The 25,847-nt window shown below is 43.2% G+C and overlaps 1 protein-coding gene across 4 annotated transcripts in view; it reads left to right on the top strand.

Moving 5' to 3' along the window:
• MOB2 (MOB kinase activator 2) overlaps positions 1-21,691 on the top strand; it is a 115,969-nt gene extending 94,278 nt beyond the window's left edge. For all 4 annotated transcript variants that reach the window (XM_040067912.2, XM_040067910.1, XM_040067909.1 and 1 more), the window contains exons 2-5: positions 11,382-11,542; positions 12,748-12,841; positions 18,953-19,077; positions 20,348-21,691. In XM_040067912.2, the coding sequence (XP_039923846.1) occupies positions 11,382-11,542; positions 12,748-12,841; positions 18,953-19,077; positions 20,348-20,661 (694 nt within the window). In that variant the 3' untranslated portion in view covers positions 20,662-21,691. The remainder of the gene's footprint in view (positions 1-11,381; positions 11,543-12,747; positions 12,842-18,952; positions 19,078-20,347) is intronic.
• The last annotated feature ends 4,156 nt before the right edge of the window (positions 21,692-25,847 follow it).

Below are 25,847 nucleotides of genomic sequence, written 5' to 3'. Positions count from 1 at the left end.
TCATACAGAGGCTGAAAATTTTAGGTGGGGCTGCTTCCGCACATTGGTATTTCTTTGCCCAGCTTGCTCAATGACTAATGACTTGTAGGTGATTGAATTCCCCCCAGCTGTGTGTCTCAATGCAGCAAGCTGCACGAGTTTATGCTAGTACACATGCTCTAAAAGTGAGGTGACAGATGCAGGCATGTAAATTGCTTACAAATAGTGAAAACGAGTTATATTTTTTTATTCCCCCCATGCTGTGTATCTGAGTTTATACTGTGTATTGAAGCTCCTGCAAGGAAAGCTGAGATGTTTGAAGTAGCTGTGGTGTTACCTGTGTTTCCATGTGCACTCTCTGTTGTGTGCCCTAGCACATTTCTGTCTCATTAAACTACATTTTTTAGATGGAAAGCAGAAAAAGTTTATGTGAAGGTTTCAGCTGTTGCAGTCCTGCCTACTTGTGATATAGGTGTTATTTTCCATGGTGGAACTCTAGCAGGAAGGCATGTGCTTGAACTTATTTTCAGTCTCTTCCCCACAGAAATAACTAAGTTGTCCTTCTGATGCAAGATGCTTTTTGTGCCTAAATAGTTGTAATAATAGGAGCATTTCAAGTACACGAGACACTATGCACCCATCTTCCAAAAGACAGTATGTGGGTACGCTTGACCTGCATATCTAATGTGGTTTTGCTTGTTTTCTTGCAGGTTTTCTTTAGGCTACAGTGGTGCATAACACTAGTTTGTATTGTCATATAATTTTTGGTTGTTATCACACAAAGAGAGCTTGCAAGGCAAGAAGGCAGTGAGGAAACAAAACCATTTTTTACAAAGACAAACTTGTCTGCACCCTGGTGCTCTCTGAACAGAACAAGCTGTCTGCATTTGTATATCTTGAGCTATATAGCAAGAAGTCTGATTGCTGAAGCCAGGTTGCCATGGTAAAATAATTCCCAGCACTTAAAGCACAGTTCCATCCTGAAAAGCAACTCTGTGCAAGCTATGTTGTGAAATCTCGCATTTATGAGGCCATGAGGTTTCCAAATCAAATTTGCTTGGTTTAGAAAAAAAAGGTAGCTTTGCAGTCTTCCAGCTCTACAAACTTCATCAGGGTTGGGACATAACAGTGCCTTCAGTGATTTATGTGCTCTGGTGGTGAACTCTCTCTCTGCAAAGGTGCACCACAGGGTACTGGATGTGCTCATCTAGAGATAACAGGGCTGTATCAGAGTAGCCAGGAGGAGCAGTTGCTGCCAAAACCTGAATTTAATAATGACGTAAAAGTCAAAATAACTCTGTGTTCCAGTAGGAGATTATAGGATAATAAATCACTGATTAAATTAATAGACATGTCAGAAAAGACACAGGGAATAGATTTGCTAATTGAGAATTTTTGTGGGTTTACTACAGTACATTAAATTTTTCTTTCAAATTGCAGAGTTTAAAAACCTTAAAAGAGACATAAAACCTTTTTCTCTCTCTCTCACTCTTTTTTTTTTTTTTTTTTTGTCAGTTACATTGTTTTTTCTTGTTCTCTGCAGACAGTTATTTCTGGCCTCCAGAATTTCAAATTGTCTGCTGAAAAAATACTGCTCTGAATATAATAACAAACCTGACTGATCTATATTTGTCTTCCCCAGAGTGGAAAAGGTGTTAAAAGCCACTCCAAAACTTGCTTTCAAATCTTGGTGCAGATCACTTGTCCTCAAGGCTCTGGGGGTGACCTTTGTACTGCAGCACATGTAACAACCAGGCTTGCTGGCTCTGCCATTGTCTGCTCTCAGTTGAGAGCAAATTTTCTCCTTTCTCCGTTCATTTTAATTAGAGAGATATAAGGTATGCTGTAGATCTCTGCCTCGAACTGCAGTGTTTTTTGTTTTAGAGAAAGAACTATTTATCTGCTGATTTCCAAAGGTCCTTGGAGAACTAGCTGAGATGTAAACATTTACCTGTGCGGACATCTGTGGTGAAATGAATCCTGGCCCTACTGTGTAGCTGCAGTATGGGAGTATATTGAGCAGAGGAAGCATTTGTGTTGCTTGATTACTAATGGCATTTTCCTCTAAGGGAGGCAGGGATACAGGAGCATCCTTATCTTGGTATTGTGTATGAGCCTAATGGGTTTGGAGTGTTTGCCTGGGGACTGAAATGAGCTGTGTGTTAACAAGACAAAGCCCAGATCAGAGCTCCAGCCTGATGATTCCGGCTGATTTCTGACTGATAAATGACTGGGCAGAGATGTCCTGAAGAGTCAGCATGGGGTGGCCTCTCCTGTCTCCACACCAGGGTCTGCTCTGAGTTCCATTCCAGGGGAGGAGGAGTTGCAAGCACAGAAGCAGGGATTTGGGGGTAGCCCTCTTCCTGCTCAGTTTTGGCTTCCTTTCAGACAGTTTGCCAACTGGAGACTTAAAAGCAGCAGAAACAAGCAAAAGCCACCACTCCATGTCATTCCCAGGCTCAGGACTTGGGCACCTCTGACTCAATGCTCTGCTGTGCGGTTTGTTCTGAGCACGGAGTAAATTAATTGTAACAACACTTAGTCTATGACCTACTGAATGTGTATTACCACCGACCTTATTTGGCTTCATGTAGAGATGTTGAAAATAGGAAAGATTAGTCCTTTTTATTTCCTAGTCTACAAATTACCAGAAATCTGGACTGTAGTAAGTTGCTTAAGAAAAGAATCTTGCTGAGCCTTTGTGCTAGCACCACCTGACTGGGATATGTGAGGGCTTTTTGCCACCAAGGTGAAAGAGAGCATATCAAAATGAAGAACAACTGCATATTGCTTGGGTAATTTTGTTTCTCCTAGTGAATTATTTCTTTTAAATTACATCATTGGCTCTTAGAAATAAGTAATCTGTTTGTTTCCCATTGGACATGGCTTCCCTGGTGTCCCAGTTGTGTTATCTGGAGGGGAACCTGGAGAGGACAAGGATTTGCAGTCTGGAAGCTGGATATCTCCGTTCAGTCTGGGGGAGGAGTTCTGGCAGGTAGGCCCAGGGAAGAAAGGGAACTCAAGTGCGGCGTGTTTTACCACAAGAATGCACTCTGCACATTTTTGTAGCATTAGCTGAGCTGTGGCGTGCCTGGCCTTGTCTCTGCAGCCCTTCTTCCCAGAGCGGCATTGGACACAAGATGAGGCACTGTGGGCGCCAGCAAACAAACCCCTGGGAGTCTCAGCAGGGTAGTTAATGTGCCTCTGACACACCACCGTGGGCAAACACCGAGCTTCTGTGGGGAGGTGATGTACCAGGGAGGTAAGAAAAATCATAGCTCTTTGGCTTGGGAAAGACCCTTGAGCTCCTTGAGTCTGCCATTAAACCATATCCACACATCATAAATACTTCCAGAGATGGTGACTCTAGGCAGCCTGCTCCAGTGCCTGTTGGTGAAGAATTTTTTCCTAATACCCAGTCTATACCTTGAGGCCATTTCCTTTGGTCCTATCCATTGTTACCTGGGAAGAGACTTTTTCTTGCTGCAGCCTCCTTTCAGGTAGTTGTAGACAGTGCTAAGGTAGCCTGAGGCTCCTTTTCTCTTGGCCACACAACCCCAGCTCAGTCAGCTGTTCGCTGTAAGGCTTGTGCTCCAGTCCCTTCACCAGCAGATGGATGGGGAGTCCTACAAAAGGGCACAGAAAGGCCTGATGTACCAGATATGGCATAGTGCAGGTGCCCCATGTTCTCCTTGCTTTGCCAGCAGCACCAGCTGGAAATCAGTCTGGCCCTACAGAATGTTTTGGGCTTTCTGTTGAGAAGCAGGATTATAAAATAATGTTATGGCACTTGTCATCCTTAACATGCCTGCCATGCCTTGGCACCGACTGTTTACAGCAGAGCATCCGGAGGCCAAGCAAAGATTCCCTTTTAAGGCAAAGAGCCACTATGAGAATCCCGAAGAAAAAGTTTCCCTGGCATGTAGGGTACATTCTTCTTTCCTCCTCCTCTTAAATAAACTATTAGTAACTTTTAAAAACAGAACAAAAATGAAAAAGCAGGGCCAGAAATATTGCCAAAGACGCTTTATGCTGCACAGCCCCCTTAGACCTGCTCAGCAACCAAGCCCTGGAGCTAACCCATGGCAGGAGAGGGGAAGAATGAAGCTGAGGTCAGAGAGGTCTGTCAGAGACTTGTGGCAAGGGCAGATCGGAATGGAGACTGCCTTAAAAAGCTTAGTCTCCTTCCCTTCCGCAGCCCTGGAGAAAAGCACTGTCCACAGCAATCTGTGAACAATTGTACTGAATGCTGCACTGGGATTTGGACTTGCTTTCCAATACCTTGCACAGCTTCCTTTCCCATGCTGATGTTCTTTTCTTTCCCAATCCTGGATGTGTACATCCAGGATTTGTGTTCTGGGTGTGTTGTCACGTGGCATTTCCAGCTAAAGACTTAGCAGTGATCTGGGTTAAAATGGGACGTGGGATTGCAGAAAAACCTCCAGAGGTGCTAATCTTGTGCTGTTTTAAAGAAAGAGGGCAAGTACAAACATCATCTCTAGTGTTATTCTCAAAGGAAGGGCAGCATGACTGATGTTTGAAGGAAGCTGTTATTCCCCTTTTTGTGCATGCTGTACCAGTAAACAAAGACACTGAATTACCAAGAAGGGATTTAAGCTCTGTAGCCCTTCTAAGTTTCCAGTCCTTGCTCTTAACTGAGGAGAAAAGGCAGTGGGCTGCTGGGTAGGAAACTGGACAGCCTTCAAGAGTTTGTTCTTGACCTGTAAGAACTGGTGTAACCTGCTTCTTCATTGTTCTTGTCACTTGGACTCATAAATTTTAGCTCATAAAACTGTTTCCTTCCTGCTATGAATGGGTTCAGGACTCCCATGCTTACGCAGAATGTTTGTAACCAGAAATTAACTGATAATTTCTTTCCAGTAAAGGGCCACATAAAAAGCCTGTAAAGGTAAAAAGTATGTCTGTGAGCAGCTGTCCTGGTTTACCTTACAAAGCTGTAGCCTGCTGTGCATGGCTGAAATCACTGTTTGTTTTTTTCTTCCCTTTCAGCAAAGGGAGTACATTAGAGGGAGAGACCTTGAATATTGGAATTTTTTTGCCTTAATGTGTTTTACTCCCTCTTCTCTCCTCTTCCACTCACATCCCCTTTGACTCCCTAGCCAAAGAAGGGAAGAGGAGGGAAGCTAAAATGCAAACAACCAGTACACCTTGAATTTTGAGTTCTAAATCCTTATTCACTGGAAGATCATAAAGTTTGGCCTGAAGGACACTGCTACAATGTTGGCTTACTGCCTCTCTAATTTTGTCTTTCAAGAAGCTAACCCTCATCCTTAGAGTGTCAAAAAAGTAAATTTTGGTGGGAGTGCTTCACTATACAGCGCTTCACATAGTGGTGTGTTTTAAAACACAGCACTTGCAAAAGGAAAAAAAAAATGACAGGATAAAAAGTTGACACAATAGTTTGAGATACCAGCTAGTTCAGTGTAGAGGTGTACTTGGAATATGGTGTTGCTGTTGCCGACAGTAATCTCTGTAAAAGTTCTAGTTGGGAGTGCCATTTAAACCCCAAACTTTTCCAGATTGTGAACTGTACAAATGGTAAAGTGCAAGCCAGGTTACTTGAAAATAATCCCCAAACCCTTGAGCGTTGTTTTAGGTATCATTTGGTAAAATTACTCTGGGCATCTTTGGTTTTGATGTTCCTTGAAACAGTTTTATTTTCTTTTTGTGTCATTTTTTGCGTGCATTGCTGTAGACCGTGGGGCTATACTCTCACCAACACTAATGGAATATGTCACAGCTGGATTGGCAACAGATGATACTTGCTCTCTTCTGAATTTGTGGGGATTGCTAGGATTATAGCAGTTAACCTTGTGTCAGGAATAGGGTCAGGTGCTAAAAAAAGCTCACAAAACCCCACCATATTAATCACAAAATACGTGTCTTTATTGACTAAGGTTCATGATCCGTAGTGATTTTCATTTTTACAGACTTGATGTGGCTTGTGAGTTTTGAAGTTTGCAAACAGAAACAGATTTACCATGTAAGGCCTCTCACATGGCAAATTTTGTAAATTTTCTATAAATTTTCCAATGGAAACTGGGGTGTTTGAGACTTGGTTGGAACCTGAAGCTGGTGCATGATCCAGAGGGCACAGAGTGGTGGGAGGTTTACACGTAGCTCTGGTCATCACCACTATAGGCTTTTTAAATAACTTCTTTAACTTTCTAAAAGTTACTCTTATTTCCATTTTAATATTCCAGACTAAAATGAGAAAACCCACGGTAACATTTACTTCCAAAAGAAAAGCTAAACAGCTGTTCATCCCAAGGATAGTTAGTTTGGTGTGGAGGATGTGAGAGAGGGATCAAAGTATCATCAGTTGTCCTTGAAGAGATTTCAGTTTCAGATGCAATGCATGAAACTGCACAGCTTGCTGGACACAGCAAGAAATTATTATAGCTGTCCTGGTTTCCTCTGAACAAAAAGGAATCTTGAGCTGGTAGAGATCATCTAAAATAGCATGGTTAGTTTAGGGAAGTTTGGCTTTTAATAAATCATTAGTCTTCCCTGGTGATCAGCCTGGTAATAAATCACGTGTGTGACCAGAACCAAGGATGTCTGGTGCAATTCTGAAGTGATGTGGACTGCATCAGGTTATGAAGCACGTCTGCATTGGGATATGGAGACATTGAGACCCTGGTCCTCCTTCAGCTAAATCACATTCCTTCGTGTGTGCTTCTTTCCAAACAAACCGTGTTGGTTTACACTGAAGCACATCTTTAGCATTTGTACCATGAATCAACTTTGAACCTTACAGGCAGTTTCTACTCTGAAATGGGAAAAGCAACTTCCTCAGAATGGTGTTAAAACTAAACCTTGATGATGCTTTGAAAATGCTCTGAAGTGCATGGATTTTAAAACTGAGAAATTACCGAGCATCTGATCAAGAAGGAAATGAGAGAGAAAGATTAGAGGAAGATCTTTATTAACTGACATGGCATAAGAAAGCAAGCTGGGAAACTGGCAGTTTTATTTGGTCTTAACAAAGCAGTTAGACTAGGGAGAAAAATCATCAGTTACTTGGTGGAGTGTCTTATACCTCTCTGTCTCCAGTGAAATCCAGGCAAACTTCCAGCTGTATTTTCTAGCTGGACGCAAGGCTGAGTATGGCAGCCCTGCTAGAATCTGCATTAGTGTTGTACAGTCTTTGCCTGGGGCCATTTTGCTGAACCTTCTTCTAAGACTTCAGGTCAGCCATCTCTCTTCTGCCATTTCCCATCACTTTTCCCTCTCTGAAATTTATTTTTGGGTGTGACTTGGCCTGTGGCATCACGTTCAATTGAGTCCCCAAAACCAGAGGCAAACCTAGCCTGGGAGTTCTCTGAGGAATTGGTTTGTACTCTGGTTTGCTTGTCAGTAAAAACTGTAGAGTGCTGTCTCCTTGGATTCCCTAAAGATGTTTTTTTCCTTAATTAGTATTTAAGTACTGATAGCCAGGACTTGTCTAAGCTGTGGACAGGCCACCAAAGTGCTGCATGACAGCTACTTCTGCAGCTGCCTGGGTGATACAGTTGATGTGGCATGGACATGTTAAGACAAACTTAGCCAAATTCTCTGATCTTTGAAGAAAGACTCATGTAAACTTGAACCAGGACTTGAGGTGCCTATAGCTGTGTTTTGAAAATTCTGCTCTTTTTGTGGTCTTGGATGACATTTCCAATAAACAGTCACTTACAGGTGATGAATTTTAGTGTCTTCTGAATAGAACAGTAAAACTCTACTGGTCTTGGCTTTTTTCTTTTTTTTCTTTTCTTTTTTTTTTTTTTTTTTTTTTTTATTTGTGTACTTTAAACATAAATTGAAAAATTGAGGAAGGCATTTTGAATGAGAAGAGCTCACAAAAAGGAGGTAATGGATGTTTCACTTTGTGCCTTTGAAGTTGAGTCCAGCTGGTGTTTTCTTTACAGGTTTTTGAAACAGCAGCAAATTTGGATGTAGGGGTGTGCACAGAATGAAGGAAGCTTATTCCTAAACTTTGCATTATTTGGTAGTCCTGGCGATTCTGAATGAATGAGCTTGGGTTTATCTGGAATAAACAGATATTTTGTATTCTTGGAAGTATTCTTGGTTGATTCTTAATCATATGTAATGGTGTTTCTAAAACAGGTTTTTTTTCATACTGCTTTATTCTCCAGCTTTTTAAGTTTAAAAACAAAATGCTTTACACTATGGGCTGGTATTGATAGTTCCCAAACTAATGCCACAGTTCTACAGCCTAGACTGAGCATGACTCATTAATTTGAGTAAGTCAGTAGAACCTAAGTTGTGCCTAATTGGAGAGGGATACATGGCCAGTTCAAAATCACATTTTTAAGGCTGGATTTTTATTATTTTTTTTTTTTTTTTTTTTTTTTTTTTTTTTTTTTTTTTTTTTTAGTTCATACTTCCAGTACTAGGGCCATGTAGTGTCCCAGTTGCACTGCATGCAGGTCATGGAAATGTGCTGGTGTAAACAATTTCTGTAGTCTTGCTGTTGTCTCAGAAGCTGCAGAAGGTTAACAAGATGTTTGTGCTGCCCATGGCAATTTGACATTCCGGTTTCAGTGGTGTGAATAAATCCTTTGATAGCAGTGATTCTGGGTATTTTGCAGGTTCTCTGATGACACCCAAGAGATTCTTTTTAAACCAAGCCAAAGCTTTGGAAAGGGGCAGAGCATGGGATTCTTAAGGAAGCTTTTGTTTGAAGTGCTCCAGTTCCAGTACTAGGCGGTTGCAGAAAGACTTACACAATCAATTTACAAGACTCAAAGCAGCTACGTGCACTGATCTAACAGAGAATTGGCATTTATGTGAAAATGAGAGGCTTTGGATTTTGCAGATGGACAGTGTTGTGTTATTTGCAGTAGCAAACTCATGAAATATATTTAGTGCTGAATTTTTGTTTATTCTCTTGAAATGGGGAAGAGGTGCTGAAATGAGGATGAGGTACACCCCACCCATTCCCAAGTGATGGAAGGCTTGCCTCATTCTCCTGTGTCTCCCTTCTTTCTGTGGTTTCCCTCCACAGCCTGACAATGACAGACTGTCTTTGACTTCTTTGTCTCTCTCTTCCCTCCTTCTCCTCACAGAAGACTGCTCTTAGCTGATGTGGCACAGCCCTAACCTGGGGCCCTTGGTTTAATTGTCCTGAGCTACAGCAAAGACAGAAACTCTGTCCAAACTACTTCTCACTGATAACTTTTTTCCCCGAGTGTGGTTAATGCGGTTTGTCAAACCAGTCTCTGAAGCTGAAGATATTTTCTACATGACTGTTACTAGAACTATAATTTTCCTAAAAAAATCAACTTATCCTTGAATGCCAGAATCCTGGTCCCCTCCCCACCCCCAGCCAAACTAACCCCATAAACCACTAAATGTAGCAAATGCAAGGGTTTGAAGACAGGAATAGTCTGACAACCAGGAACTGTTATCTAACCGAGTAAGCCCTCTGTATTAAGAGCCTTGCACTGAGGAAAAACTGAATTCTCATGTCCTAAAACATCCCTTTGTGGAACAGCGATGAGAATTAGTCCAGTTAACTTCATTAAATGAATGTAAGGGACAAATCCGGCAGGCTCCATTTGGACTAGAATGCACTGCTGTGGAAAAAAGACATGGCAGGAAATGTGCAGGAGTACCGCTCTTGTGCTGAATTCATCTTCACAAATACTGCCTTTAGTTTATCTTCATTCTGTATTTCTATTCTTAAGAAAGATGTTCTATGTTGTATTATTTAAAAATATGTCACAGGCATCTCCTCTTAAACCATGAAGCCCACCTTTCCCATTAACATAGCAAGGAAGGTGTGACCCTCTGTTCCCTGTCAGACACTTGCAGTGCTTTCTGTACATCTGTGTAAGTATATCATGAGGCTCTAAGTGTGTATTGTGCTGCTGTCACCAAGTTTTCCTTGATCTTCCTTCATCGTGGCCTTTCTGAAGTCCGTCTAGTCTTCATTTACTAGTTAGAGAGATGTGTGACAAGACTCAACACAAGTTTAAGGCAGTGAACACTGGCAGTGCTGGTGACCCAGGTTAGAGTGCTGCTTTCCTGCGGAAGGCACATCTTGGCCTCTCCCTGCTCCAGTAGGGATCATGTGGATGATGAATCTTTCTGAAGATGGGTTTAATAAACAAATCAGTAAAGAGCCCACAAAGAGAGAAAGCTGAGAGATCATATTTTCTTAAGAAGAGCACTGAGACTTCAAACACCATTCCAGGAAAGATGTTTATCACATCCTCACAGCAAAAATTAAGCATGCATGTATCTCAGACAGGAACACATGGAAGATTATTTGGAAGACTATTTAAGTGTATTAAGAGCCAAAGTGTAAGGTCTGTTTCCTTTGGATGAGGTCTCAATGAGTTTTGACAGCAAACTTAATGCAGTCATCTGCAAAGATGGGCTTGTCTTGGCTTACAGATCCTTAAGAACCACTTTAATGAAGACAGCCTAGCATTAAAAAAGAACTGGCATCTCTTCTTTGTTTTTACATTATAATGGACAGAAGGTATTGTCCTATGATTGTGCCTCACCATTAAATAGATGTTCTGTGTCTGCTTAGGTGGATTTTTTAACCGTAGGAACACATGGACGTTTGACCACATAGCCTAAAAGACCATGGTGCTTGACCCATTGTCCTTACTCTGAAGTCCTGCTGACTCCATGGTCAGGGTTGGGTTGAGAGTCTGTTTAAAAACAAGTGAGAGGAAAACTGTAGTGTTTACAGCAAACACTTTACAGATGGGAGATGAAAAGTCACAATATGCCATGGAGATAAACATCTTTTATGGAATGTGGTTTCTGTGCTTTTATAAATCCAAATGGAAGGTATTTTCGTAATGCATTGAATTTCCAAGGGTTTTCAGAAAAACATAACTCAGATATTTCTGTCCCAGGTATCCCTAGAATTGAGAAAACAGGTGTTTTTGTGGTTATCACTGCTTTTAGCTGGAGTCATGGATGTTCACTTAAGAAGGCTTCTGAGAGGGCTGGAGAGCAGGGAATGCTGTAGGCTTTGAACGAGCAGCACCAGCTTTTCCAGCTATCTTCTTGCAGCAGTGGGATTTGCTGTTTCTCAGTCTCCCATTCTGCAGGTGACCAGGAACTGTGTGGCACAGTTGTTGTTGGTCCTCACGCTGGCTCCATCAGGCACAGAGCCATCCTGCTGTCACCACTGTTGAAAGCCTGAGGAGAGACCAGTGCTCTCCCAGGAGTTTGCAGTCTTGTCTGCCCAAAAGGTAGGGGAGATGGAGCAGCAAAATTAAGCTATTGGGAAGGGAATACAGGAGGAGCAGTGTAAAGACAAACACCGGAGTTTGGATGAACCAGCTGCTTTTAGGTTTCTATAGCTGTTCAACAGTAGAATAAACCCCACTTCCCTCTTTAATCTTTTGCAGGAAGTCCAAAGGAAAGCCAAATGGTAAAAAGCCAGCACCAGAAGAGAAGAAACTTTACCTAGAGCCAGAATATACAAAATCCAGAATTACCGACTTTGAATTTAAAGAACTAGTGATGTTACCACGGGAAATAGACCTCAATGAGTGGCTTGCCAGCAACAGTGAGTATTGTGTTCTTACTGTTTTGAGCTTGCTGTCCATCCTCAAGAGGCCATCCATTCACTCTTTTTGCTGTTTTCAGTGCTTAGAGAAACACTCAGTGACTATTTATGCTTACTGTGTAATGCATGTCATTATACCTTGAGTAGTAATTAAGCTGTCTCATGCACAGCCCAGCTGTGCTCAGCAGCATGAAAGCCTTGATGCATTTCCTCCTTCCAGCTCCCTCCCTGTGGCACTGAGGGCACTGCAGTTTTGGATGCTCTTTGGAGAGCCATCATGATTCCCGTTGGCTCCCTGGTAAACTGGCTGGTTCTGCCTGCTTCTGACTCCAGCTACTGACCTTCCAGAAGCATTGTAAAAATGCAGTTTCTAAAGGCTTGTATGTAAAGCAACTTATGCCTATAGCCAGAAGTTGTGAATTCTTTTGGTCAGATTTTTTCCTCCCCGCACCTTCCAAATTTTAGTGGAATTACTGTGGATTTAAACAGTAGACAGGCTGAAATTCAGAGATGTGATCAACTACTGTGACTGAATGCTGCACCTGTGCACTTCAGCCCTGATTTTATATACTTTCCTGGGCTACTCCTGCCAGTCCTCAACTGCAGCTGTGGCCCACTCTTGTTTGTTTTCAACAGTGTGTGGCAGTCACAAGAAACTACTTTAAACTGCACACTAGGAAACTTTATAGAGACTCATTAAGAAAAAGTGAGGTGCCCCATGAGAAGTATTAAGAAGTTAAATTATCTCAGGAGATTTTTAAAAAGTAGAAGTGTACTAGGTTTCATGTTGGTTGTGTTTACAAGATGCATCATGAAAACTAATGGTGCTGTTTTCTAGCCACTGTAGATTTTAAGTCTGACTTCAAAAGAATGTAGCAAATTGTTTGCCTTCAGCTTATAGCAGAATATTCTACTGTAAAGGTGAGGTTGATGACAGAGACACTTTCCAGTCTTGCTGCTTTGTGAGTAATAAGAGCTAATGCATTATGGTGCTTTCATCTTAAATCAAAACAAGAGCTTTCATTTTGTGTACCTCTTTGTTTTGCAGTTCATCATTAGGCTCATCTGGCTAAATCATGTTTAAATTTGTATGCAGGCTCAAGACTGAGGTTGCTTCACTTGCTGTATTTAAATAATTGTCTGGAGGATAACCAGTGTTTGAAAGTATTTTACTTCTGAATTTCTTTCCTTTGTTTATTTTTCAGCAACAACTTTCTTTCATCACATCAACTTACAGTATAGTACAATCTCAGAATTCTGTACAGGAGAGTCATGTCAGACCATGGCAGTGTGCAATACGTAAGTCAGTATTTTCATTTTATTACATGTGCAGTGTTTCCATGTCTTTAGAGTTGCCTGGGGGAGGATATTGATATTGAATGGCATTGGGCAAGTATTTTACAGCAGGTCTCTACTTGTTGAAAATGTGTCGGCTGTGCATCCTCTTCTCTCCCTTCAGCAGGGAAGTATGGTGGAAATCTGTTTTTGTGGAGGACTGGAAGGATGAGAATTTCTGAGTGCTCTGAGCTGGCTTTATAAAGTCAGATCAGAGAGGCAAATGACCATGTGTGTGCTTGGAGGAGAGGGAAAGGAGGATGTTAAGGAAACTTCTGTGTGTGAACATCCAGGAGCCACTCTGGCAGTCAGTCGTGAGCTGGGACCAAGGCCCCTTCACAGCTACACCCCCCCACTCACTCAGACCCGCTTTTCTTACTGGTTTGACCCAGGTTTTCCATAGCAGAGTCTTGGATATCCAGATCCTTAAAATTAACTTGGTACAGTAACTAAATAACCTCATAGCTGCCCAATCTGGTGCCTCCACAGAGGGGCCCCAAACAAAGGAAACCCTGGGCTTTTATAATATCACAGTTGAAAAAGCCTGAGTGAGTCCTGGGGTTGTCAGCTCCTGCTGTGTCTCCAAGTGTCACCTGGCTGGGCCACAGGTCCCCATGTCCTTTGTTGTGCCCCTGCCCCGCACAGCTCAGCCCTGAGCCTGCAGTGCAGCTGCTCATGGAAGTACCTGCACGGAGTGTGCTGCTCAGCAAGGGCAGGGCAGGACTGCCCGTACTGGTCACAGTGCCGGGGTTCTGGAGAAGGCAGGGCAGGAGAAGTGAGTTGTGAAAACCTCAGAGGCTGCTTCTGAGAGCCAGAATGCTGACACAGCTCCAGGCTGCTGGTGGATAACCTCTGGCCTGACGTGAGCCACAGGCTCTGCCTGAGCCCCTGGGCACAGAGGACACACGTGGCAGCTTTGCAAAAGTAAGGAAGACTTTCGTGTGGCATTTTTCCGCCTCTGGAACTTAGTAGACGTTAACGTTGACTAGCAGTTAGTTCTGAAAGAAAGCTTTTTCGTGTTACTATGCAGTGTGAATATAAGAAAAAGTTAGGATAAACTTCTGCTCCTGGTGAGCACAGTGCAACATGATGGAATATGAGATCCAGCCGAATATGAATAAGCCTGTTGTGTTTTGGGTTTTTTCCCTCCAACATGTGTTGATAGTCCTTTTCTTCCCTCCTCTTGCAGTTCCTGGGATTAATTTACTTGAGATGGATTTTAAAAGAGACGACTGGGTAGTTAATGTCATAGTATATCAAACAACTTCCCAGGGAATATGCAACAGAACCATATCTCTATATTGTATCTCTGACAGTCATTACATAATACTCAGAAGTAAAGCCTTGCTTAATGCACTGGGCTGTCTTGTACACTTGAAATTAATATCAGGGGCTTTCTTTGAGAGCACTCAGAAGCATGCAAAGTGTATGGAGGGTATTTTTACATGTAAAAGTTGGAATGATAACTGTCAGTTAAAGGCTATGCTAGAGACTTTGAAACCAAGCTGGAAGAGAAAGTAATAAATCTCTGCTGGACCCAGATTTTATCAAAAGGAGACACCATGTCTCTAAATAAGAAATGGTGAGCAGTAAGATGAGTATTTTGTTGATTCTTGTTCCCAAGCTTGCTCATCTTTAAATTCCTGATGCAGCACTGGCTGTCCCAAGCAGTTTAACTGCTTATCCATTTGGCTGGTGGGAAATAGTGGCTAAAAGGAGGTGGTGATGGGGAACCTGCATTAGTGTTGCTCCATTCTACTCTAGTGAGCCTCAAACAAGAGTTCTCTGTAAGCACCTTGTGCTACAGAATAAAGAGAGGAAGTGTCTGTAGGCGACTGCAGCTGTAGCTTGTATTTTTACTGGTAGGGACTGATAGCAGAATGTTCCTATCCTTTGTTTTGGAAAACCGAAAAATTGCACTATTTGGGAATAACAGGAAGCATGTCTACACTTGGGTGAAGCACTTGAAACAGTTTGTGTGTAGCTAAATCATAACAACCTCAGTTCCTGTACTTGGGGGCAGGTGGCTGATTCGTGTTTGCAAACTGAAAGCTGCTTGCTTCTAGCAAGTGTGTAGGTCTGTGTAAAAGGCACCAAGGTGAGATCAGCTGCTTACACAGCCAGCACAGTTCAGCTTTGTGGGTCCCCTTCATAACTGTGTTCTCCTGATGTTTTTGTTCTGCCTTTCCTAGCTCTGGTAAGCTAAGGATGTGCTTGTCATGTTGGAATAAGCACCAGTTGCTGTGGCTCATTCTGCCTTGGACCTGTCTCCAGTGTATAAAGAGAGACACCTAAACACTGGTGTCAGTTGCTGATTAATCTGGTGGACACTCCTGGCTTAGCCTTCTGTGGCCATGATCTGTTCCTGTCCTTTAGAATAAAATAACGTCTGGCTATATAAGATTACCGTGGAATTACGGTACCTTGGAATTAAGGTGCAGTTTGCCATTTTTTTCCCATGCTGATTTCTTGGGTAGTTCCCTACGAAAGTCTGCATTCTGTTCCACTTTTATATTTTCCCTGCTCAGTTCCTGATGGTAGATTTTGGATCACACCATTCTGGCCATGCCTAAGAAAGGCTCTTTTTATTTATGGTTGAGATGTTCAAGTAACTATTGAGAACTGGTTGCTTGTCAAGTTACTTGACATTCAAATTGCACTGCAAGTACCCAGTCCTAAATTTAAAGTATTTGCTGGCACAATAAGCACTGGTTGCAGTTAAATATTTGAGGTAAGGTTTTAACATCTGAGAGAAGCTGTGGCAAACTGACAAACTGCAGACAGATGCAGCTTTCAGCCCTCTGTCAGATATGTGAGATAGCACAGCCATCTGCACACAGCGAGGAGAATTTCTGCTTACGGTCACTAGGAGACATCTGACCAAAACTTAGTCTCAGTGTAGAACAGATGGAAGCATTTGCTGGCAAGGTGGGATAATGCCAAGTGGCCAGTTATTCTCAAACTTTAACAAGGGTGAATGAATATAACTTTGGGAATTACTTAATTTTGATCATTAAGATGTTTATCACTTGTTGTAATGCAGGTACTATATTTCAACACAGTATTTGCCATTAAAATTTAGTATGGTTTATAGCTCATTATTACATAAACCAGCTTTAAAGCACCCTGAGCTATAAACTGGTTTTCTAGCTGACATTTGGGTAAAACTCTTCAAAGTGCCGCAGTGAGTGTACTAAATAAGAGCCTATGTAAGAGGCGTACATAAAAAGGACGAGTCTACAAAACTCCTGAGGCGGAAATCAAGGATGGATGCAAACTTTCAGGAATCCCACCTTTCAAAATGTTTTGGCCTAGTGAAATCCCTTAATTGATAATGCTTATCACTCATTTTTTTCTAATCTTAGTCTCCTTTCTCATGTTTACGATGCCCTTAGTGTCTCTGCTTAGCGAGGGGATTTCCTTCTAGAGTGCTTAATTCAAACTTGTAAGTTTTACATTTTCTTACATTTAAGTTCCCCCAGCTATATGGTTTTACATGGTACCTCCTTTCTCTTCTCTGCCATCCAAACATTGTTTAGCCGCTGTGAAGCCATCAAAGCTGTTCCAGCTGCTCACGAGCACTATACTGCTTCCTCTGGATTTCTTCATGTTGCCTGTTTTTTGATATTTCTACCTGGACTGTCTCTCCTTCCTTTCCAGGAAATGATTTCCACAGCATGTGCTTTTTACTCCTTCCAGAAGCGTTTTTTTTGTATATTGGTGTGACTTCTGTTCTGCCTTGGGTTTTGTGTCATCAACACCAGCCCAGAATGTTTTAAAGGAAAAGGGATAAAATACATACACACATTAAGATGCAGTATTGTGATTTCATTTGTGATTTCTCATGTGTTACGCTTCATTATTTGCATTGTAGGCTCTTCTCTGGTAAACCTATAGTCATTTCTCCCTGGGATTTAGAACAGAGCTGCAGATTCCTCATACTCTCCATACTGGGGAGATTTAAATCTGCAACTTTTTGAAAAGTGCCCTTAAGTCTCATCCTCTTGTCCTTTCTGCTTCCCATCCATTCCCTAATATGGGACTGTGCTGTCACAGTGCCAGTGGTGGAATGCAATTAGGCTTCTGTGCCCAAGTGAGCCCTTCCATGGCCCCAGACTGCTCCTATCCTGTTCATGGAGATAACTCCAGCGTGGGTGGAAGCCGCGTACCAGGTGCGAGATGTTCACGGCGCATCGGGGGCTCCTCTCTTCCCCTGAGAGCTGGGAAATCTGTTCAACAGCACCTGAAACATGGAAAACACATGGCTCTAATCAACAGGACAGTCCTTGTAATTTTCCCCTTACTGTTAATGATTCTTTTGTTTAATTCCAATTTTGCATAATTAATTTCCTAATTTTCAAGGGAAGGCAGAAAGGATAGGCAGTGGGATGCTAGAGCAGATTTATTCACTTACATGAGAATATAAGTGAACTTGTACAGTTGCCAAATTGTTTCTTTTGACTAAAATCCAATTGTCAGCACTCAGTTTTGCACCTAAGGGCAACTCTAAACTGTGCTTTCCATCTTGCAGTTGAGGATTCCTGCAGCACGAGAGAAGTGCTGAGGTAGAACAGTGCAGCCTGCCTCTGCTCTTGGTGACAACTATTGTCTTAAGACCCCAAAAAAGGCTGAATTGCCTGGGACTGTCTCTCATTGCAGGAGCAGACAAATGAGGTTGTGTTGGTGCATTCCTTAGAGGTGGATTGTAGAAAGGAAGTGAGCAGTGGTGAAGATCACAGTCTGTGCCAAAGGGCCCAAGTGCTGGGTTTGATGCCTGACAATAGCTCTAAAAAGAGCTTTTGACTCCTGCTGTTTTCACCCACTCACCTTTATAGGCAATTTTGCAGTCAATCCTTGTCTCTCTAGTAAACGACAGTGACTGTACTGCATAGTGAAAAGGAGCTGAAAGAAAAGTTCTAAAACCTTAATGTTTAGAGAACTAGTTTGTAGTTGCCTTTCCTCTCCTAACTTGAACTACTCTAGTTAGTTCTGCAGCTTCCTCTTGTTTTCATATGGCTTGGGGCACGAACAGTGTCCTTGGGGAAGACCAGTACAATGGATTTCTTATCAGCCCTATGATATAAGACCGTGCCTTGAGCTTAGACTTATTGAAGAAAAGTTCATAAACTGGAACTCAAGGCTTCTTGAATGTGACATAAGAAAAAAACAACTTTAAAAGTGTTTTCCTTTTTAGGAAGGTGAATTCTTTATCTGTAAAACATTTCCCAGTGTGCCTAATCCAGTGGGTAGCTGCTCTTGGTAGCAGTTGGAGATGCTTTAATTAACCACGACTTTTTTTAAAAAGGAACAAACATTTAGTTGTTTTGTAGCCTTCAGATTGTCTGTCACCTGAGGGATGGCTGCAGTTAATCAAAATGGCTAACTGGTTGAATTACGGTTGCTTTTGAAGGGCTAGTATCTCCTGTTAAGATCCAAGAGGAATATTCACTGGTGGCAGAATCATATGTAAATTCAGGTGTTTGGGGGAGTCTGTAACGGCAAATAAGGAGCAGAGTTCAAACATGCACTGGTAGGGGGGGATGTGCTGAAGGGGCCGGAAGACTTCCCCCGGGTTGCACTTCGGAACACCTGAAATCACTGCGAGTGCTGGAGAGCCCCAGGCTGGGAAAGGCGGTGTTCTGGAGCCGCCGTCTGGCTCTTTCACGGTATTGCACTGAAGAACTAATTTATGCTCTCTAAGGTTAAACATCAGAAGTTCATCAGTTCATCACTGTGCAATGTTGTTGCCCTTTAAATATAGTTCTGTAATGCTGTCCTGTATAGTTCTACAGACTGTATGTAAACCTGTCATGGACAGGGGAATTACCACTCCCTCAGCAGAACTTCTCCCCTTGGAGCCTTGTCAGCAAGGCTTTCTGTGCTTGGTACTGCCACCTGCACTCTGGCCTAGACTGGGAGAGAGAATCAGCCAACACAAGTGTAAGTTCTTCGATGCAGAAAGAAGTGAATCTCTTCTGTAGCAGCTGCTGTTTTATATTACTCAGACACAGCCTCTTGGAGGAGTAGCTGAGGAGGCAGAGTGTGAGGTGGTGACACTGTCCCTTCTCTCCACAGACAGTACTACTGGTATGATGAGCGGGGAAAGAAGATCAAGTGCACTGCTCCTCAGTATGTCGACTTCGTCATGAGTTCGGTGCAGAAACTAGTGACAGATGAGGACGTCTTTCCAACAAAATATGGTATGGCCGCTTCCTGGGGCTCTTTGACTTGACTGATGGCAGCCCCAAAGTTGGCATTCATGTGTATGAATACCAGACAGCTTTCTCACTTCTGTTTGATGGGTTTGGGTTTGGTTTTTTTTATATATAGTTTTCTTTCTTTGCATGTTTCTTTTGTGACTTTGGTTGTTCAGGGTTTTTTTGAAGGAAGATTATAAGTTTGGTTGATTCTTGCAGTAAAAAAAGACTTACCCTGTTGGTGTATGAACTGGGGTGAAAGTCTCCCAAACCTGATCCCTTGGCCTGTATCTCATCATCAGTACCCCTTTTTCTTCGGGCATTTTGAGATGATCTAGCCTGGGTTAATAGAGGATACAATTCTGAAAACAGCATTTGTGTGTTCAATACAGTCTGCTGATAGCAAACTTCAACCTTTGTGTGGTTTCAATGCATTAAGAAACGTGGGTAATAAATTGGATTGCAGCAGTGTGGCTTGCTTTCTTTGCCCAAGGCTCTGCCTTGTCTCTCAGAGACATACATTTCCCATACAAAGATTAAATAAGAAAGTGATTTTTAAGAGTGGAAAAGCAACAGCAAAGTAATTTTAACACAAATTTGTATCCTAACAAGATTGCTACATGCAATGCCTTTGGTTAAGGGGAAGAAAATAGAAACTTGAAGCTACTGTAGGTGGGCTTAATCAGGACTAAAAGCAGCTGGTTTCATGACCACTTCAACAGATAATTGGAAACTAGTACATTAGGATATTACAGTATAGAAAACATTAGGCTAGCAGCCTTTGCTTACAAGCAGCTTGATCTGGAAGGAGGTAGTTTCTTTCCCCTTTGACAGAATTTCAACAGTGAAATGAGGGAACACGTTACATAAAGTTATGTACAAACTGCTGCACACCACCAAGGCCCATGTACTTTGGCCTCCATTTTAGGATCTGTGAACTGATGTTCCAGGGGAAAACCCACTCCTGGACAAACTAGATAAAGACACAGAAGAACCTCTCATTTTTACAGCCAGTAACAAAAAAGGTAGTGCCTTTAGAGAACAACTACACTTGCTTCCTGGCTTTTGAACCCTTAAGGTTTAAAGTCAAATGAAAATGCTTAATACCTCCTTAGCCTTGTTCCTCAGGTTCCTGTCAAAAGAGGATAATATGATGCAGGGCTCTCAGATTGTTTGCTGTATAAGTTGGGCTGGTTCCTCTAACCCAGATGCTGCTGTGGGGCTGACAGTGAGCAGCTGGTGCCATCATGGTGTTTCTCCATCTTCCTTTCAGGCAAGGAATTCCCAAACTCATTTGAGTCCCTAGTGAAGAAGATCTGCAAGTACCTGTTCCATGTGCTGGCCCATATCTACTCCTCACACTTTAAGGAGACTTTGGCACTGGAGCTGCACGGACATTTAAACACACTCTACACACACTTTATCCTATTCATCAGGGAGTTCAACCTCGTGGACCCTAAAGAGACCACCATCATGGATGACCTCACGGAGGTCCTCTGCAGCAGCAGCAGCGGGAGCAGCAGTAACGGGAGCGGCAATGGGAGCGGCAACAGCGCAGGAGCACAGAACCACGTGAAAGAGAGATGAGCCCTCCTCCTGAACCCAAACTAACATTATAAACTGTATAATCTATTGTGTGTATGTGTATGTATATGTTCAGATATACATACCAGCATATACAGCGATGAAAGCTGACCGCAGAGATGCTGCCACACAGGACGCGCAGTCGTACGGGGCTGTATGGAGCTTTGGGTTAATGCGCCAGCCGGCAAGAAGTTGCACCAATTTTATTTTATTTACTGTCCACTCCTCCTTTTACCTATTCAAATGGATGACGAGTGCTGTTTTTAGACAAGAGCTAAGCTTGAGAGTGGGGCCACTCTTGGTTTTTTTGGTTGTTTTGTTTTTTTGTTGTTTTGTTTTTTCTTTTGTTTGATTGGTTGGTTTTCTGTTTTTCTTTCTTTGGTCTTGAGTGCAAGCCCTTTGGTCTTTCTAGGATGATGGTCCTACCATTTAAAAAGTATCTATTATATTATAAGAAGTAACTTTTACTTTGAAGTGGCTTAAAATGCAGGTTTGTTGGGGGGGGGGTGGGGGTGGTTTTTTGGTTTGGTTTTACATAAGACTGCCCCTTATCCTGCCAAAAGCTTCCCCCACTGAGTGCATCTTGCCCTTTGTTAGCTTGGAATGGGAAGAAACTCCTGGCTTGACTAGAGTAGCAACTAGGGGCTTGCTACACGTTGAAAGTGGGCAAGATTCTCCAGTTGTCCCATCTACTCGGTCACAAAGTGTGAACGTGCAAGAGGATCCACAAACCTTTCTGCTTATTGCTCCTACAACATATATACTCTTTTCTCTGCTCCCCTGCCTCTTTTCCCAGGCATACCTGCACAGGTAACAGGAGTAGGATCACTCCAAAACCATGCAGTCCAAAACCATGTGCAAGAGTCACCACCATTTGCTTTCCCTTGAACAGAGGCCCGGGGAGGGGGGGAGAAGGGTATACTGAGTCAGTCACCGCCTGTGCTAGAAAGATGGCTGTTGGCATAAAATTATATTGTTGGCTTATTTTAGTTCATCTGTTCTATAATAATAAAAACAAATCTATCAGCCACAAGCTTTTTTTGTGTGTGCAGCGTCAGAAGTCACCAAAATTACCCCTACAGCCTCCCTTCCACCACTGAATGATGCTGGCAGCCAGCTCTATAAATAATGGGGTTTTTTCCACTCTGTGATCTTACATTTATAATGAATTCCTTGCTTTTCTCTGGAGTCCAAGAAACTGCCGCCCAGGGAATACAAAGGTAAGTACCACTTGGAGAGGGGCAGGTTTCCTGTTCATACACACATCCATTCTGCAAATGCTGTGGATTCCTGGATAACTTGAAGCAAATACTGTATCACAGCATCTCTGGATACAGTATTATGTCAGTACTGTATCTGTGTTGTGACAGAGGAATTATTAAAGGAAGGCCTCATAAAATTAGGCCTTCTCCAGTAAATTAATAGTTAGCCTGTCATACTTTCGAAGTGTAGTTAAGCAATTTGCAAGTTCCCATGCAAAAACAATCTTGGTATGAAAGGTTCATTAACACAACCACCTATTCTCGGGCTGAAAAACAAGAGCATCTGTGTAAACAGTAAGATCTGTTCCATGAGAGCCCATACAGGAAAAGTCTAAACAACCTGAATCTTAGCACGTAAACACAAATCACCTTCTGACCAAAAAATGAAGTAGTAAGAATAGATGTTGCACACGAGGTCTGTGAAAACTGTATAAAGTAAGTTATGTGAGTGAAGAGCTGGCTTTTCCCGCATGAGGAAAACGGAGTCTCGGTTAACTTATTACAGTATCTGATGATATTGTAATCCCGACGCGCTCGCGGGAGGCCAGGGCCGAGCCGGGACTCGAGAGACGGAATAGACACAGCCACGAACGAACAGCCCGCAGCGAAAGGAAATTCCATCCGCGAATACACAAAGCAGCGAAAGGCTCCGGCTCCAGTTCCAGCCGCGGGACGGCACAAACCACAGAAAGATAAAAACCGGGCGGGGAGCGCACAGAGGCAAACACAGCAACAAACACAGAAACAAACAGCGCTCCCGGGAAGGGCCGCCCGGGGAGTAAGGGAGCACGGACCGAAAAATGCAGTGCTGCCACTGAGACGGGGGAAAACAGCGGTCTCAGACACCCTCGGGAGTGGACGGGCAAGAACCGGAGAAGTGGGAGACACGATCTCGAATCGTGGGAGAGCGCGGCCTTGAGCCAGGAAATCTATTGCGTCCGAGAACAGGCGGGACACGGTTTGAAGAACCATGGAAATACGACGAACCGAGCCGCGGAGACGCGATCGAGAATCGTGGGAGAGCACGGCCTTGAGCTGGGCAGAGCGGCCAAAAAGAGTTAAAAAAATGCGCGGTGGAAGATGCGCGGAACCTGTGTGCGTGCGCCCCTGTCAAATGGTTCCGGCGGGACGCAAGGGTCCCCGGGCGGCGGTGCGCACTGGCCGCTCCCGCTCCCCGGGAAGCCGCGGTGTGGGGCCGTGCCGCGGTGTCGTGCCCTGGCCGCGGTGTCGGGCCGTGCCGCGGTGTCGTGCCTGGCCGCGGTGTGGGGCCGCGGCTGCCGTGGCCGTGGCGGCTCCGCTCGGGTGAGTTTTATGCTCCAGAAGCCCTCGAGCACCTGTCTGTTCGCAGCTCCGTACGGAGCTCTGCGGACGGCAGGGGCCGGAGCACATTCCCTGCTCCTAGCTCCTCCCAGAGCTCATGTTCCAAGGCCGTTCCCTCGTTCCCTCCCGGGCTCTGCGCGGGATTTCCGACGGCCCCGATGGCTCTGCTGGGCGGGCCCTGCATCGGCCGGGAGCCACAAGCGCTGTGTGCCTTTTTAACCATTTCTGTAGTTGTTTGCGGTGTTTCCCCCCTTTTGCTACATGCGGCCTTTAGAGGTTTTTTGTGTCGCTTTTCCCCTCCGCTTTTCTCCGCGGCTGTTGGGGCGGACGGGGATGCGGCAGCCCCGGGCGGGCCGGGCCGGGTCCGCCCGGCTCCCACCGCCCCCGCTGCCCGGGCACTGCGGAGTCAAGGATCTCATCCCTACGGATGTGAGCACAGCAGCGTTTGTTGTTTCCCGTCCCCGCAGCAGCTGCGAGGTGGCAGCGCCCGGAGTTTCCTTTCTCTTTCCCTCCGCTCTCCTTTTTCCCTGCGGGCAGCACAGCACCCGCTCCAGCCCGGAGTGGGTTCCGACTGCCTCTGTTTAATGAAGCTCTACGTGTTGATACAGGGCTTTTTAAGTTAATTTTGTTTTCTGACTGAATTCTAACTTTCTACAGTTTCATAGTCGCTAGAGAGATAGAAAGCAGTAAATGCAGTGCCTTATTACCTATCAAAGATTTCAACACAGTCTGATTTTTTTTTTAACAAGAATTTCTTTAACAAATTTGCCAGATGGAATTACACAGAATACAATCGTGGGAAGCTACCCACCTGTTCAGCAGTCTGCCAAATCACACGTTACTGTATTTTTTCACTAACCCTGCACTCTAAAAAGCCTTACTAAATGTCTCTTTCTGTGACATTTGCAGTTGTCATGGGTTTTTCTCATAACTAAAATACTTATAAGTTCAATATGCTTGTTGTGACTTTTATCCCTCCAGTAGACCATCAGGCTGTTATTTCTCTTGCGGATTGTTCAAGTCTTCATTTTCTTTTTGTATTAGTAACAGTAGAATAAGCTACATCTTGTAGTATCTATAACTTTTAAAGGTACTAATTTGCAGTTATGTTTACTTAAGATCCAATAATATCATGCTCTTACCTTCTGTTAAGTTGAGCAAGGCTAAGTTCTATTAAGTTAATTTTGTAAATTTCATGTCTGCTAAGTTTCAGTATTACTACGTTTAGACAATGTTTTATTCCAGTTTTATATAGATCACAGTTGTATTCAGTATTAATAATTATTAACTTTGAGTTTTCCTAAGTGTCCCTTCTTTTTTACTGAGGTAATAAGTGAGCTGTATTTTATGAATATAAAGTCCTTTTAGGGCAGAGTTCTATTGAGTTCATTTTGTTAAGCTTTATTGCTGTCAAAATTCATTTATACCAGATTTGAGTGTTACTCAATCTGAGATATTTTAGCTTTTACTAGTAAGCTGTTCAGTGCTTTCTTTTGTTTCAGTTTACTGTTACAGATATATGAACGTTTGGAATATATTATCTCAACTTTTTCAGATAGTTATGACAGGTATATTTTTAGGAGAAAAGGTTACAGACAACCTCACCCCTGATACGTCACAGCTTTGTTATGAGCGTGATAAAGGAGTGGGTTAGCTAATTAGGAGCAGATCCTGAGGAAAAAGGAACAGAAAGTATTGAAGGAATGGTTTGGGAAGACAAGAAGACTGACCAAATGGGAGAGACACTTGCTGCTGTGAGGAATCTGCTGTGAGGTCAGTCTGGGTCTGCAGCTGGGCCCTGCAGTGTGAGTTTGCAGTCAAAGCTGAGCTGGGTAAAAGCCTGCAGTGAGAGACAGCAAGGAAATACTTGCAGTCATGTTCTAGCAGGAAATAACCAGCTGGCAGAGTCTGCCAAAAGAACCCTACAGTGGGAGTTTGCTGCAGTCAAAAGTCAGTGAGTAGTTAAGATCAGGATGGCTGAATTATAAAGAATAAACCGGGACCTTTTCACGTTATTAGACGAAAGTCTGTGGCTTGACCCATCTCATTCTCAAACGTGAGGTCTCTTGTAACAATATTAATTACATAGTGTGAATTAACTGATGATAATAGGCATTATTCATAAGTTTATATTATTGTCTTATAGCTGGCTTTTCATGTACTTTATGTGTGTAATTATCTACAAGACACGTGTCATTCCGTGATCCTTTTTTGTTCTCTAGCTGCTTATGCATCTTCTAGACCAGGCTACCTCTCTAGCCAGTCTCTGCACCAGTTCAGTGGTTTGACTCAGTGCTGTCTCATGATTTTTAAGGATTTTCCAGAGTTCCAAGAAGGCCTTCTCTGAACTGATGATATTGTGACCTTTACTCTTAGTAATCAGATGCAGTCCTAGTTCTTGTTACAGAAGCACTCCAACAGTTCGTTGTGTTTAAAGCATCCCTATCCTGAGGGAATTTTGGAGGAGACCAGCTCTTAGATGATTCAATTAGTCTTTCACTCCAAGATTCTTAAAAGCCTTGTTTTAAAACATGACTAGGGAATTGTCTTGCCAGTTAGAGCTTAGGCCAGGCCTTAGCTCTACCTGGATGAGATCTCTGGACAGTG

The sequence above is a fragment of the Hirundo rustica genome, chromosome 6, assembly GCF_015227805.2.
Source record: "Hirundo rustica isolate bHirRus1 chromosome 6, bHirRus1.pri.v3, whole genome shotgun sequence".
Taxonomy (NCBI): Eukaryota; Metazoa; Chordata; class Aves; order Passeriformes; family Hirundinidae; genus Hirundo; species Hirundo rustica.
This window is presented reverse-complemented; position numbering and strand designations above follow the sequence as displayed.